The sequence below is a fragment of the Palaemon carinicauda genome, chromosome 10 (genome assembly GCF_036898095.1).
Source record: "Palaemon carinicauda isolate YSFRI2023 chromosome 10, ASM3689809v2, whole genome shotgun sequence".
Classification (NCBI taxonomy): domain Eukaryota; kingdom Metazoa; phylum Arthropoda; class Malacostraca; order Decapoda; family Palaemonidae; genus Palaemon; species Palaemon carinicauda.
Window position 1 is genome coordinate 119,203,658 of NC_090734.1, and position 12,500 is coordinate 119,216,157.

Below are 12,500 nucleotides of genomic sequence, written 5' to 3' on the forward strand. Positions count from 1 at the left end.
ACACAAAGACAAGAGCTTGGCTCCGGCTGGGAATCGAACCCTGGTCGGCAAGCTTGTACAGACAGTGACTAACCCACTTGGCCACGAAGAAAGATAAAGGTCAATGACAATTCTTCTGTACTTATACCTGTCGAATTCAGGTATTTTGTACTTAGAATTGAAATCAACCCATCTTCACCATCGTAGCTAATTGGTAGTTTGTTACTTGGCATTCAATTAATGATAAATTTGTCACTTTTTTACGTGTTTTTCATATTCAAATAAGCCATATATATATATTTTTGATACATTAATGTCTGGATTCTCTTAACGACCTCGGGATCAGAGCCCCAGGCGAAATCACACAAAGACAAGAGCTTGGCTCCGGCCGGGAATCGAACCCTGGTCGGCAAGCTTGTACAGACAGTGACTAACCCACTTGGCCACGAAGAAAGATAAAAGTCAATGACAATTCTTCTGTACTTATACCTGTCGAATTCAGGTATTTTGTACTTAGAATTGAAATCAACCCATCTTCACCATCGTAGCTAATTGGTAGTTTGTTACTTGGCATTCAATTAATGATAAATTTTGCACATTTTTACGTGTTTTTCATATTCAAATAAGCCATATATATATATTTTTGATACACTAATGTCTGGATTCTCTTAACGATCTCGGGATCAGAGCCCCAGGCGAAATCACACAAAGACAAGAGCTTGGCTCCGGCCGGGAATCGATCCCTGGTCGGCAAGCTTGTACAGACAGTGACTAACCCACTTGGCCACGAAGAAAGATAAAAGTCAATGACAATTCTTCTGTACTTATACCTGTCGAATTCAGGTATTTTGTACTTAGAATTGAAATCAACTCATCTTCACCATCGTAGCTAATTGGTAGTTTGTTACTTGGCATTCAATTAATGATAAATTTTGCACATTTTTACGTGTTTTTCATATTCAAATAAGCCATATATATATATTTTTGATACATTAATGTCTGGATTCTCTTAACGACCTCGGGATCAGAGCCCCAGGCGAAATCACACAAAGACAAGAGCTTGGCTCCGGCCGGGAATCGAACCCTGGTCGGCAAGCTTGTACAGACAGTGACTAACCCACTTGGCCACGAAGAAAGATAAAAGTCAATGACAATTCTTCTGTACTTATACCTGTCGAATTCAGGTATTTTGTACTTAGAATTGAAATCAACCCATCTTCACCATCGTAGCTAATTGGTAGTTTGTTACTTGGCATTCAATTAATGATAAATTTTGCACATTTTTACGTGTTTTTCATATTCAAATAAGCCATATATATATATTTTTGATACATTAATGTCTGGATTCTCTTAACGACCTCGGGATCAGAGCCCCAGGCGAAATCACACAAAGACAAGAGCTTGGCTCCGGCCGGGAATCGAACCCTGGTCGGCAAGCTTGTACAGACAGTGACTAACCCACTTGGCCACGAAGAAAGATAAAAGTCAATGACAATTCTTCTGTACTTATACCTGTCGAATTCAGGTATTTTGTACTTAGAATTGAAATCAACTCATCTTCACCATCGTAGCTAATTGGTAGTTTGTTACTTGGCATTCAATTAATGATAAATTTTGCACATTTTTACGTGTTTTTCATATTCAAATAAGCCATATATATATATTTTTGATACATTAATGTCTGGATTCTCTTAACGACCTCGGGATCAGAGCCCCAGGCGAAATCACACAAAGACAAGAGCTTGGCTCCGGCCGGGAATCGAACCCTGGTCGGCAAGCTTGTACAGACAGTGACTAACCCACTTGGCCACGAAGAAAGATAAAAGTCAATGACAATTCTTCTGTACTTATACCTGTCGAATTCAGGTATTTTGTACTTAGAATTGAAATCAACCCATCTTCACCATCGTAGCTAATTGGTAGTTTGTTACTTGGCATTCAATTAATGATAAAATATGTGGGGTAAGCAGGGTTGCCTTCTTTTGAAAGACTTTGCTTTGGCTTTGCGGTAGACCGTAGTCCCGATCGACTGAAATATCTATGCTATGCTTTTGGCGTCAAAATAATTAAGGTCATCGAAGTGCACGTAAACTGTATGGTTGAAATGAGGTACATAATGATGGTGTTAACGATATAGATTATGCGATTCATATTCTATATCGCTTTCTCTTGTTTTGTTAACGTTTTTATAGTTTATATATGAGACATTTATTTTAAAGTTGTAATTCTTCTTAAAATATTCTTTCTTTCCTAGTTTCCTTTCCTCACTGGGCTATTTTCAGCTATTGGAGCCCCTGGGCTTATAGCATCCTGCTTTTCCAACTAGATGCAGCTTAGCAAATAATAATAATAATAATAATAATAATAATAATAATAATATGACACACCTTTCTCACAAAGCGGTCCGCTCTTTCCTAGCTGACACAGGCAAGTGGGGCGGGACCCTCCGACCAAGCATGAGGCCCCTGGACTGCAGGAGCCCCCTCCTCCTCCCCCTGAGTCGTCGCAAACGTGGCTCGGAATTTCACACTGAGAACCTTTCCATCCAATAGAGCAGTCGCATCTGGAAGAAGAATAAGAGATTAAGTACTGTATATAAATTCATTTACTAGTGTACGCGACCCGTTAAAATTACGGCTAAATATTCAATTAGATATGCACACACTCTCCAGCAACCCTCCTCACCAGGATATGACTACTCTCTCTCCCCATTACCCGAGAGACGGGAAGATCTGTGCGTGACTGGAAAGATATACATACATATATATATATATATATATATATATATATATATATATGTGTGTGTGTGTGTGTGTGTGTGTGTGTGCATCCAGCCACTTTCTCTTTATTACATAAGGGAAATTTTAACTGCCGTCAGGGCAACTATGATGGTAACAAAAGTGGAAAATAGACCTTAAATCTAAATACATTAAAAATATATAATGAAAATAGGGTTATATAATTTTACTAAAAGGGGCGAGGACAAAATTGCATTGAATAGCCTCCTTGGTCACCAGCGTTGGGCTATGTTCATAAATTTCATATATCAGAATCTGTGTTTGTGAGAGAGAGAGAGAGAGAGAGAGAGAGAGAGAGAGAGAGAGAGAGAGTTTTGTCAGGTACTAACTGATAACAATATACTATTGCGTTATTCCCCATAAGGAGGAGGGGTAGTGCCGTCAGAGCACCTTACACGGTGTACTGTAGGCATCAGTTACGGGTGTTGCAGCGTTCTTTCAAGCCTTGGCAAGTCTTTTGAAAGCTATTTCAGTTTTATAAGGACATCTCCGCTTTTATAGTTTTAAATTGAATTTCCTTTCATTCTTTATTTATAACAAACGACATCGGCGTCAATGATCACTGTTTAAAAAAATACGTAATTTTGATCGGAAATTATCAGTAAAAATATACTGTTCTCAGCTCTACTTCAGTAAACTACAGACGACCGTAATTTTACCCTACTTTGTTATCATATTTTACGGGATGCTGACCGCAATATCACTCCTTCAAGTCAATATATGAGTTTTTAAAACGGTAAATGCCTAGCACCATTTATTCCAGGATTTTTACCGTTTTTTTTTTAACAGCAAATTTTTGAGTGTTAGATATCTAGATACCAGAAATCTCAAAATCAATCAATCAATCAATCAGCCCATAGCTGTACTTGATTTACATCTTTCTACATCACTTCCGTTCCTGAGTCTTCTCTTCCATCTTGCTCTCCAACCTCTTCTAACTTTTACCTCAAAGTTTTTTTTTCTGATTTTCCCCTAGTTGCATCTTGGCGCTGAATTGCCTCACAGGCCCCAACGCCAGGCTATATAGCACGAATTCATAAATCCATTGCATTAAATCCTATTACAATATTTTAGCAAATTCACAACTTGGATGAATAATTTATACTTTTGGGCGCACTTTGCTCCTGAAAATACTGCTCGAAAAAACTTGCCGTATTGAAATTCCCAATAATGATTACAGTGAGGTATCAATATTAGGAATTAGGTGGAATGATTCTATAAAATAACCTATAATTTGTTATTCATAAAATTTTAAAGTATAAATTAATTTTAGGTCTGATTTTCTATTGTAAAATATTAAATGTATATATATATATACATATATATATATATTTATATATATAAATATATATATATATATATATATATATATATATATATATATATATATATATATATAAATGTTATATATATAATATATATATATATATATATATATATATATATATATATATATATATATTACTCCCGAAATCTGGTTTTATCAATAAATTCTTATAAACTTTCTATAAATCTATTAAAGCCAATAACTAAAGTAAAAACACAAGTATACCAATCAACCTATTCTGCAATAATTAAGATTTATGTTAATGTAAATTTATAAAATATAAACCTAACTAAGTGACTGACAGAAGACGACAAGTTAAATGATAATGTATAGCACAGTAGAGTAGTGTTACCAACTATCAAATGACTACAATCATTACCAAAACCAAATTTTTCAACTGACCTTAAGGTGGCCCCTAATCCCACGCATCTTCCCCCATTCTTGCAAGAGTGTTCCTTGCACTCGTCCGTTCCACACTCCTTGACATTCGTTGCCTGGGCCAGTCTGAGGGCTGTCCAAGGTCCCTCTGGATTTTGGGCTACGCGCAGGTCAAAGACGCAACCTCTGAAGCCCTCGTGGCGCCACATGTCCGCCGGAAGATGGCTCATGTTCCACGAAGCATGGCCCCCTGCGAGTGAGATTAAATAACATTTGTTATTATTATTATTATTATTATTATTATTATTATTATTATTGTTGTTGTTGTTGTTGTTATTATCTAAGCTACAACCCTAATTGGAAAAAGAGGTTGCTATAAAACAAAGGGTTTCAACAAAGAAAAATAAACTATAAGAGAATTAATGTAAAAGTAAAATAACTATATTCTAAGAGTAACAAAATTAAAATAGATCTTTCATATATAAACTATAAGAACTTCTAAAAAACAAAAGAAGGAAAAATAGGATAGAATAGTGTGCCTGAGTGTACCCTCAAGCAAGAGATTTCTACCCAAAGACAGTGAAAGACCAAGGTACAAAGGCTATGGCAATACCCAAGCCTAGAGAACAATGGTTTGATTTTGGAGTACCCATCTCCTAGAAGAACTGCTTACCATAGCTAAAGAGTCTCTTCTATCTTTTACGAAGGGGAAAATAGCCACTGAACAATTACAGTGCAGTATTTAACCCCTTGAGAGAAGAAGAATGGTTTAAAGGACATTTATTATATAACTGCTTATCTAATGAAAGGTCAAGTGGTGTAAACATGAAGTGTATTTGCAATGCTATCTGGTTGGAACCTTCGTCTGAGCTAAAAATTAGCAAGTTTATCAGTTACTTTTAGGTAAATTTCAATAATGGAATATTAATGTAGGCAAATATGAAAATCATATATTCTCTTAATGGTAAACCAAAATAGTACTCTCTCTCTCTCTCTCTCTCTCTCTCTCTCTCTCTCTCTCTCTCTCTCTCTCTCTCTCTCTCTCTCTCTCTCTCTCTAAATATATGCATTTGCATGAATTTACAAATATATTAGCACATACAAATTTACATACACATACACACATATTGTATATATATATATATATATATAATTGCTTGTGTGTGAGCGTGTATGTATGTAGGTACGCATGTATGTATGCTTGTGTTTGTAGTCAGATACATGGATAGGGATAAACAAGCTTAACTCTAATCAATATTAATCAAGCTGTTGGTTAATGATTAATCTTTATACTAACCAATATAAAGTAAGTTGTTGGTATTGAGTGAGGATAAGTACCCTGGCGAGAGGGAAGTCATGTTCGGTTGGGAGTCCACTGACAGCCACGCCCTCTTTCCACGGCGCCCAATGAGGGCAGTGTGCGTGTGCAAGGTGGAATCCAAAGGTAAGGGCGTCATTATTCGACGAGGTCCTGTAGTAGGAGAAAAAACGCTTAGTGGAAAAATATATCTTTTTTTTTTTCTATTATTAGATAATTTTGAAATAAATAAAAGATTTGCGATTTGCTCATCTATCAATATAGTCATCACCCGCTTTCACACACACACACACACACACACACACACACACAGACACACACACACACACATATATATATATATACATATATATATATATATATATATATATATATATATATATATATATATATGTATATATATATATATATATATATATATATATATATATTCCGAAATTTGAAATTCATCATAATCACGAACCCTTGTTAAAAGTCAGATACTGCCTAAAAACAACCTTGACATTGATCAACATATTGCAATCTCTACTACTCAATCCTACAATTTTACGAGTTAAGAACATCTTCACTATAACACTAAACATTAGTTTCACCAAAATATTCACAAACGAATCCTAACCTGCTCCCAGATCCCAGGTCAGCATGAGGTGCCCACGGACGAGGCTCAAGGCTAGGAAATCCTGGCGGGCGCTTCGAACTGGATTGCCCAGATAAGCGAGGAGGCTTATCTGCTGCAGGGCGCGAGTCGTAAAGTGTAACCTGCAGAAGGTCAGGGAAGGTTGAGAATATTACTAGAGAAATTGGAAGATGGATCTAAATGCTCGAATATTAGATACATTTGAACCAGTGGAACTTCTAAAGTTCAAACTTGCAGGGAATGTTTTTATGTTGGACAGGCTGACATGATTCTCTTTTCATAGTTTATTTGTGAAAGATGTATTTTAATATTACAATTCTTGAAATATGTTACTTTAATTGTTCATTACTTCTCTTGTAGCTTATTTATTTCCTTATTTCCTTTCCTCACTGGGCTATCTTTCCCTGTTGAAGCCCTTGGGCATATAGCATCTTGCTTTTTCAACTAGGGTTATAGCTTAGCTTGTAATAATAATAATAATAATAATAATAATAATATTAATATTAATAATGATGATAACAACAACAACAACAACAACAATAATAATAATAATAATAATAATAATAATAAATTGAAATAGATCTTTAGATGTACTTGGATTAAAAATGATCTGGGCCCATCTTCCAAATTCCTACGTTTTCTAAAAAGTGCAATGAATGTATGGACTAATTTAATTCTTATTATTTTCTTGAAGTTATAGCTACATTGAAATATCCCATTGCAACTTCATAGGGTTTATATTTCTTGAAAGCTTTCTTAAACGTATCCTGAAGTTAAGGAACATGAATTGAAAAAAAAGTTAAACACGTTATTTTCTTAATGATACTGAGTCATTTCTTCGAAGTCAGAAACCAATTATTCATAAAAGAGATAACATAGAAAAAGGGAAAACAAGAACTCAAATTAAATATCCATAAAAGAGACTAAATAAAAGAATGGAAAACAAGAACTGAAATTAATTATCCATAAAAGAGACAAAATAAATAAATGGAAAACAAGAACTCAAATTAATTATCCATAAAAGAGACTAAATAGAAAAATGGAAAACAAGAACTCAGAAATTAATTATTCATAAAAGAGACTATAGAAAAAAACACGTAAAACAAGAACAACTTGATATAGGTCATACTTGAGGGCAAGGCTGTGCGTTGTGTCGAACTCAAGTCTGTAGACCGAGTATGAGCTGTAACCTTGTACCGTGCCGGAGTATGAGGGCCTCTCCACCATGCGCTCTGAGAGAGAGAGAGAGAGAGAGAGAGAGAGAGAGAGAGAGAGATTAAATTAACTGCATTATCTTGTAAAATTCACAATGAAGATATAAACTAAGGGGAAAATTCATTTAATTAATTAAAAACGATTTGATAAAGTAATGATTTTTTTTTATCACTAGGATGATAAAAAAACAAACTTTTAATATCCCATGCATCAATGAAATCATGCCAAGATGAAATCCTTTAAATTCCATCAAGTGTTGAAGAAAATTATTTTTTTCCGTCTCTCAACAGTGATAAAATATATTAATGATACCAAGAGATTGGAATGAACAATTTCCTCGGAAGGGAATGGGAAAACTTACCCAGCTCGCAGTACAGCCCATGTCGGTGCTGTGGGCACAAGCAGAGGGATGTAGAGGACTCCCTGGGGACGCACCTTCCCGAGTAGCACCCCTGGCCATCCATGCACTCTCCCCTCTCGCACAGCTCTCCGTGATATCTGGGGGTGCCAAAGAAACGAGTCTTTAGAACTACGGATCAATTTCAAAAGTACGGATTAGTTGTAAGTTAGCATTTATCTGGTCATTTCAATTTTAAAAATTAAGGATTACTTGCCATTTACCTGACCATTTCAGTTCCCAAAATTACGAATAATTTGTAATTTATCTGGTCATTTCAGTTTTCAAAATTACGAATTATTCGTCATTTGTATGGTCATTTTAGTTTTAAAATCTAGATCATTTGGCATTTATGTAGTCACTTCATTTTTCAAAATTACGGATTATTTTCCATTTATCTGGTCATTTCAGTTTTCAAAAGTACGGATTATTTGTCATTTGTCTGGAGGTTTCAGTTTTCAAATTTCGATCATTTGGCATTTATCTGGTCATTTCCGTTTTCAAAATTACGAATAATTTGCCGTTTATCTGGTCATTTCAGTTTTCAAAACAGCGGATTATTTATCATTTGTCTAGCCATTTCAGTTTTCAAATCTAGATAATCTGGCATTTATCTAGTCATTTCAATTTTCAAAATTAAGGACCATTTACCATTTACCTGACCATTTCAGTTCCCAAAATTACGAATAATTTGCCGTTTATCTGGTCATTTCAGTTTTCAATGCTATGGATTATTTGTCATTTGTCTGGCCACTACAGTTTTCAAATCTAGATAATTTGGCATTTATCTGGTCATATCATTTATCAAAGATACCGATCATTTGCCATTTATCTGGTCATTACAATTTTCAAAATTAAGGATCATTTACCATTCACCAGACCATTTCAGTTTCTAAAATTACGAATAATTTGCCATTTATCTGGCCATTTCTGTTTTCAAAAATAAAGATCATTTGCCAATAATATGAACATTTCATTTAGTGTTATCCAGAAATCAAAATTAACAATTTTATTTTCTTGAATATTTAAGAATTAGGTGATGAAACTAGAAACTGCTTTCTAGAAAAGGTAGAATCCATAAAGGGCTTTTGCTAAATCTTTCATAAAAAACATTCATTGTTAATGAAAAAATTAATTCTAGAATTTTAAAGAATTACCGATTACTTCTTTTGTACGGGTGACATCTTTGACTGTGCCTCTTAATAGCTGGATTTCGGAGGAAATTGGATCAATTATTTTTATGTATTGGTACCATGTGGGCCGGTGCTAGGACCGGGAATACCATTCAACGGTGAACTTTAATTAGAGGAAGGCTAGACAACTAGACAGAAAAGAGGAAGGAAGAACAGATGTAAAGAAGCCCAAAAAGTAGGAGCAGTTATGGGCTCAAGGGACGCTGCAAAGACCCTTATGCTTACTTCACACGAGCGGTTTAAAACCGTGCGGCAAATTCCCGCATATCAAAGAGCATGTCTTCACACGAGTGGTTGTTGCCCGTGCAATTCGTCTGCATCAGAGACGGTGTTTGTTCGAGATGGTGAACGTGAAGAAGAAAGTGGTCTTTGTGTATATAATAAACAAGGTGCTAAAAAGAAGCACGGTCATCTCCGGCAGCGTGTGAAGGGCCTCACTGAACTACCTTGATTTCTAAACCGCACAGTTTCAAACCACTCGTGTGAAGCGAACCTTAAGTAATGCATACTGTACAATCCACAACATGAGGTACACTGGTGGCCTGCTTCACCAACAGAAGCGAGCAAACGTCAACCTTTTCACTTACCCCGGAGGACAACTGCAACTCCAGAAGGCAGGACCTGGTACGCAGGAGCCTCCATTCCTGCAGGATCCCGCAGGGCAAAGGGCGGAGCCGCACTCCTGGATGCCTTCGCCGGACACTGCCGAAACCCAGGTGTCCACCTCGACACCATTAACCTGAACAATGATAGGCATTTTTGAGGAAAATTTATTCCTTAAAAAACTAACGATGAAATCTGTAGAAAAATTAATAACTGTTATTTCAATATTATTTCGCTTGGAAAGATCCTGGTATTTTCGATTTATATTTTTTCAAGGTTCGTGATTACTTGCATAACTATGATTTTACTATACAAGGGTATTCGAAGGCACACGTTACTGCTCATTGCTACTCTCCTATTGGAAATGTAAATAATGGTAATTTATTTATGTAAACGGGCCTGTCAATCAAACACGTATATAAATCTGTATGTTTATACATAATTATTATTCATGCAAAAATTAGAAGAATAAATAAAAAATTGCATAACAGAAAGAAAAAATACATAATATTTTTCAATTCCGAAAGCTTCTCACCTCTAGAATGGAAATGCAGCCATGTAGTCTGGGCAAAAAGCCTGCCTTAACCACCAAGGGAGAGGAATAGAAGGAGGGCAGACCCCCTAGATACAGAATACCCAAGAGCACTGTTGAGGAGGACGACCTCTGTTCGCTGTAGATCGGGGCAGTATCGTTGACCTGGAAGTCAGGTCGTAAAATGAGTGTTGTAGGTAAATGTTTTATAAGTTGTTTCAATACACAGACACATGCACGCGAATATGCTTAGCGTAAAATAAATAAAATTGGTGAATATATCGATTGCTTAATTAATTCATAGTGAAATATACTTTTTGTTTAATAGGACATGCGAATTCAAGAACGTGTATATAAAAATTTACGTAAGAACCTTGGCCTTCCTCTTGTACTTCTCCCATCAACTCTTGCATTCATCACCTTCTTTAGCAGACAACCATTTTCCATTCTCTCAACATGGCCAAACCACCATGTAGAATTCTAACAGGATTAGTACACATACAGAAAAGGCTCATCAACAGAGCATAGAAACCTTTACACACACTAAGCATTCGTCCTTTTTTTTTTTTGGCATGCACTAATGAGTTTGATGGACAGCAAAATCCTTAAATCTAATACGTCTTTCACAACTTCTATTCAACCCTTCGGAAGCCTTCCTCGCCTTCTATCTCTGGGAGCTTATGAATTATACTTTCCGCACAAAATTACTGTCTGATGCTCAATTCCCTCAGCCAAAGCCATGGACTCAAACTTCTCTGTACTCTGTAATTTTCTGTAACCTTTTCCTCCAGTCCCAATATCTCTTTATGAATTCTTCATGCACAACATATACTACACAAACAAATCATTTTCAACAGCATCAACCCGTTCTCTTTTATTTGTAATCATCATCCACACTTCGCTTCCATACCGGAGAGTTGGTTAAACAATCCCTTCATGGAACCCCCAGGTAAATCAAGTCTTAAAAGTCTTTGATATGCTGTATATGTATCTATATGTATATATATATATATGTGTGTGTGTATGTGTGTGTTCGTGTGTGTGTGTGTACTCTTCATAACCACTCACCTGCAGTGAAGCACTGCACTTCCCTGACCCCCAGGGCACATCTGCAATGTATGGCGTCCACCACATCCTTACGTTGAGGAGAGAAGATTAAAAGTTATAATTAGCAGTAAAATGGGCACTACAGTATATGGCAAAGGTTAGCAATGTTATATCACACGCTACTATTTCTTCAGAAGACATTCCCCTTTATCTTTATCTCATACCTGACGGAGACGTCAGTGCGGTAGTTCCTCGAGAGTTTCTCGTTGCCCTGGAGAAAAGATACCGTCTGCAGTCCGCAGGAGAAGACGAACTGCAGAAGGGAGTTTCTCAGGAGAAGCATGAAGAAGACGTCGCCGGGGCCCTCGCTGTAAGCAACGAGGCCGTTGGCCCTCTGAGATGTGAACTGGACGTAAACCTAAAGATAATAAAAAAATAATTAAAAGACAATTTTGAGAAATATTTCGAATGTTTCCTGCTTCCGTCTGTCAGATGTTGGGATAAGGGGGGGGGGAGGTAAACGATCCATCCACCCCAACCCTGTTGTATTTGTTTGCTACATTTTCCTGTTGTTTGCGTGCTGTATTTGGTTGCTTAATTTACCTGATGTTTTTAGGCTTCATTTGCCTGTTGTGTTTGTCAGCTGTATTTGACTGTTTTGTTTGTTTCGTTATATTTGACAACAGAGTTTACAAGCTGTGTTTGTTTACTGCTTTATTTGCAATATGTATTTTCCTTCTGTATTTGTTTGAGAGGTCAGCTTTATACCCTTAAACTATCTCAAGCTTGAAGAACTGATTAAAATAGTTGGGATTTGTATCGAAGGAAGTGGTAGATCCTATTATACAATAAGTCATGATTGTTAGAGTTAACGTTTTTCCTTCGTGGCCATTGTTCGACGTTTATAACAATAACTTAATCATTCTAAAATATATAATTCGCTTGCTAAAAATATTTATGGCACAGCACATCTACCCATTCTATATCAGAATTAATGCAAATCAAGCTGCAAACACAGTGAGCTAAAAACTGTATTACAGAGTTGAATGTTCAGTTTTCTAGAAAATACTTTTCCA

The 12,500-nt window shown here is 36.1% G+C and overlaps 1 protein-coding gene across 2 annotated transcripts in view; it reads right to left on the reverse strand.

Annotated features, from left to right (window-relative positions):
• The window catches only part of LOC137648715 (protein eyes shut-like), a 97,152-nt gene that overhangs the window by 14,823 nt on the left and 69,829 nt on the right, over positions 1 to 12,500 (reverse strand). For both annotated transcript variants that reach the window (XM_068381759.1, XM_068381758.1), the window contains exons 10-19: positions 11,649 to 11,842; positions 11,446 to 11,512; positions 10,381 to 10,542; positions 9,830 to 9,981; positions 8,014 to 8,150; positions 7,567 to 7,669; positions 6,420 to 6,559; positions 5,780 to 5,953; positions 4,507 to 4,732; positions 2,367 to 2,542 (exon numbers count right to left, since the gene is read on the reverse strand). In XM_068381759.1, coding sequence (XP_068237860.1) covers positions 2,367 to 2,542; positions 4,507 to 4,732; positions 5,780 to 5,953; positions 6,420 to 6,559; positions 7,567 to 7,669; positions 8,014 to 8,150; positions 9,830 to 9,981; positions 10,381 to 10,542; positions 11,446 to 11,512; positions 11,649 to 11,842 — 1,531 coding nt within the window. The remainder of the gene's footprint in view (positions 1 to 2,366; positions 2,543 to 4,506; positions 4,733 to 5,779; positions 5,954 to 6,419; positions 6,560 to 7,566; positions 7,670 to 8,013; positions 8,151 to 9,829; positions 9,982 to 10,380; positions 10,543 to 11,445; positions 11,513 to 11,648; positions 11,843 to 12,500) is intronic.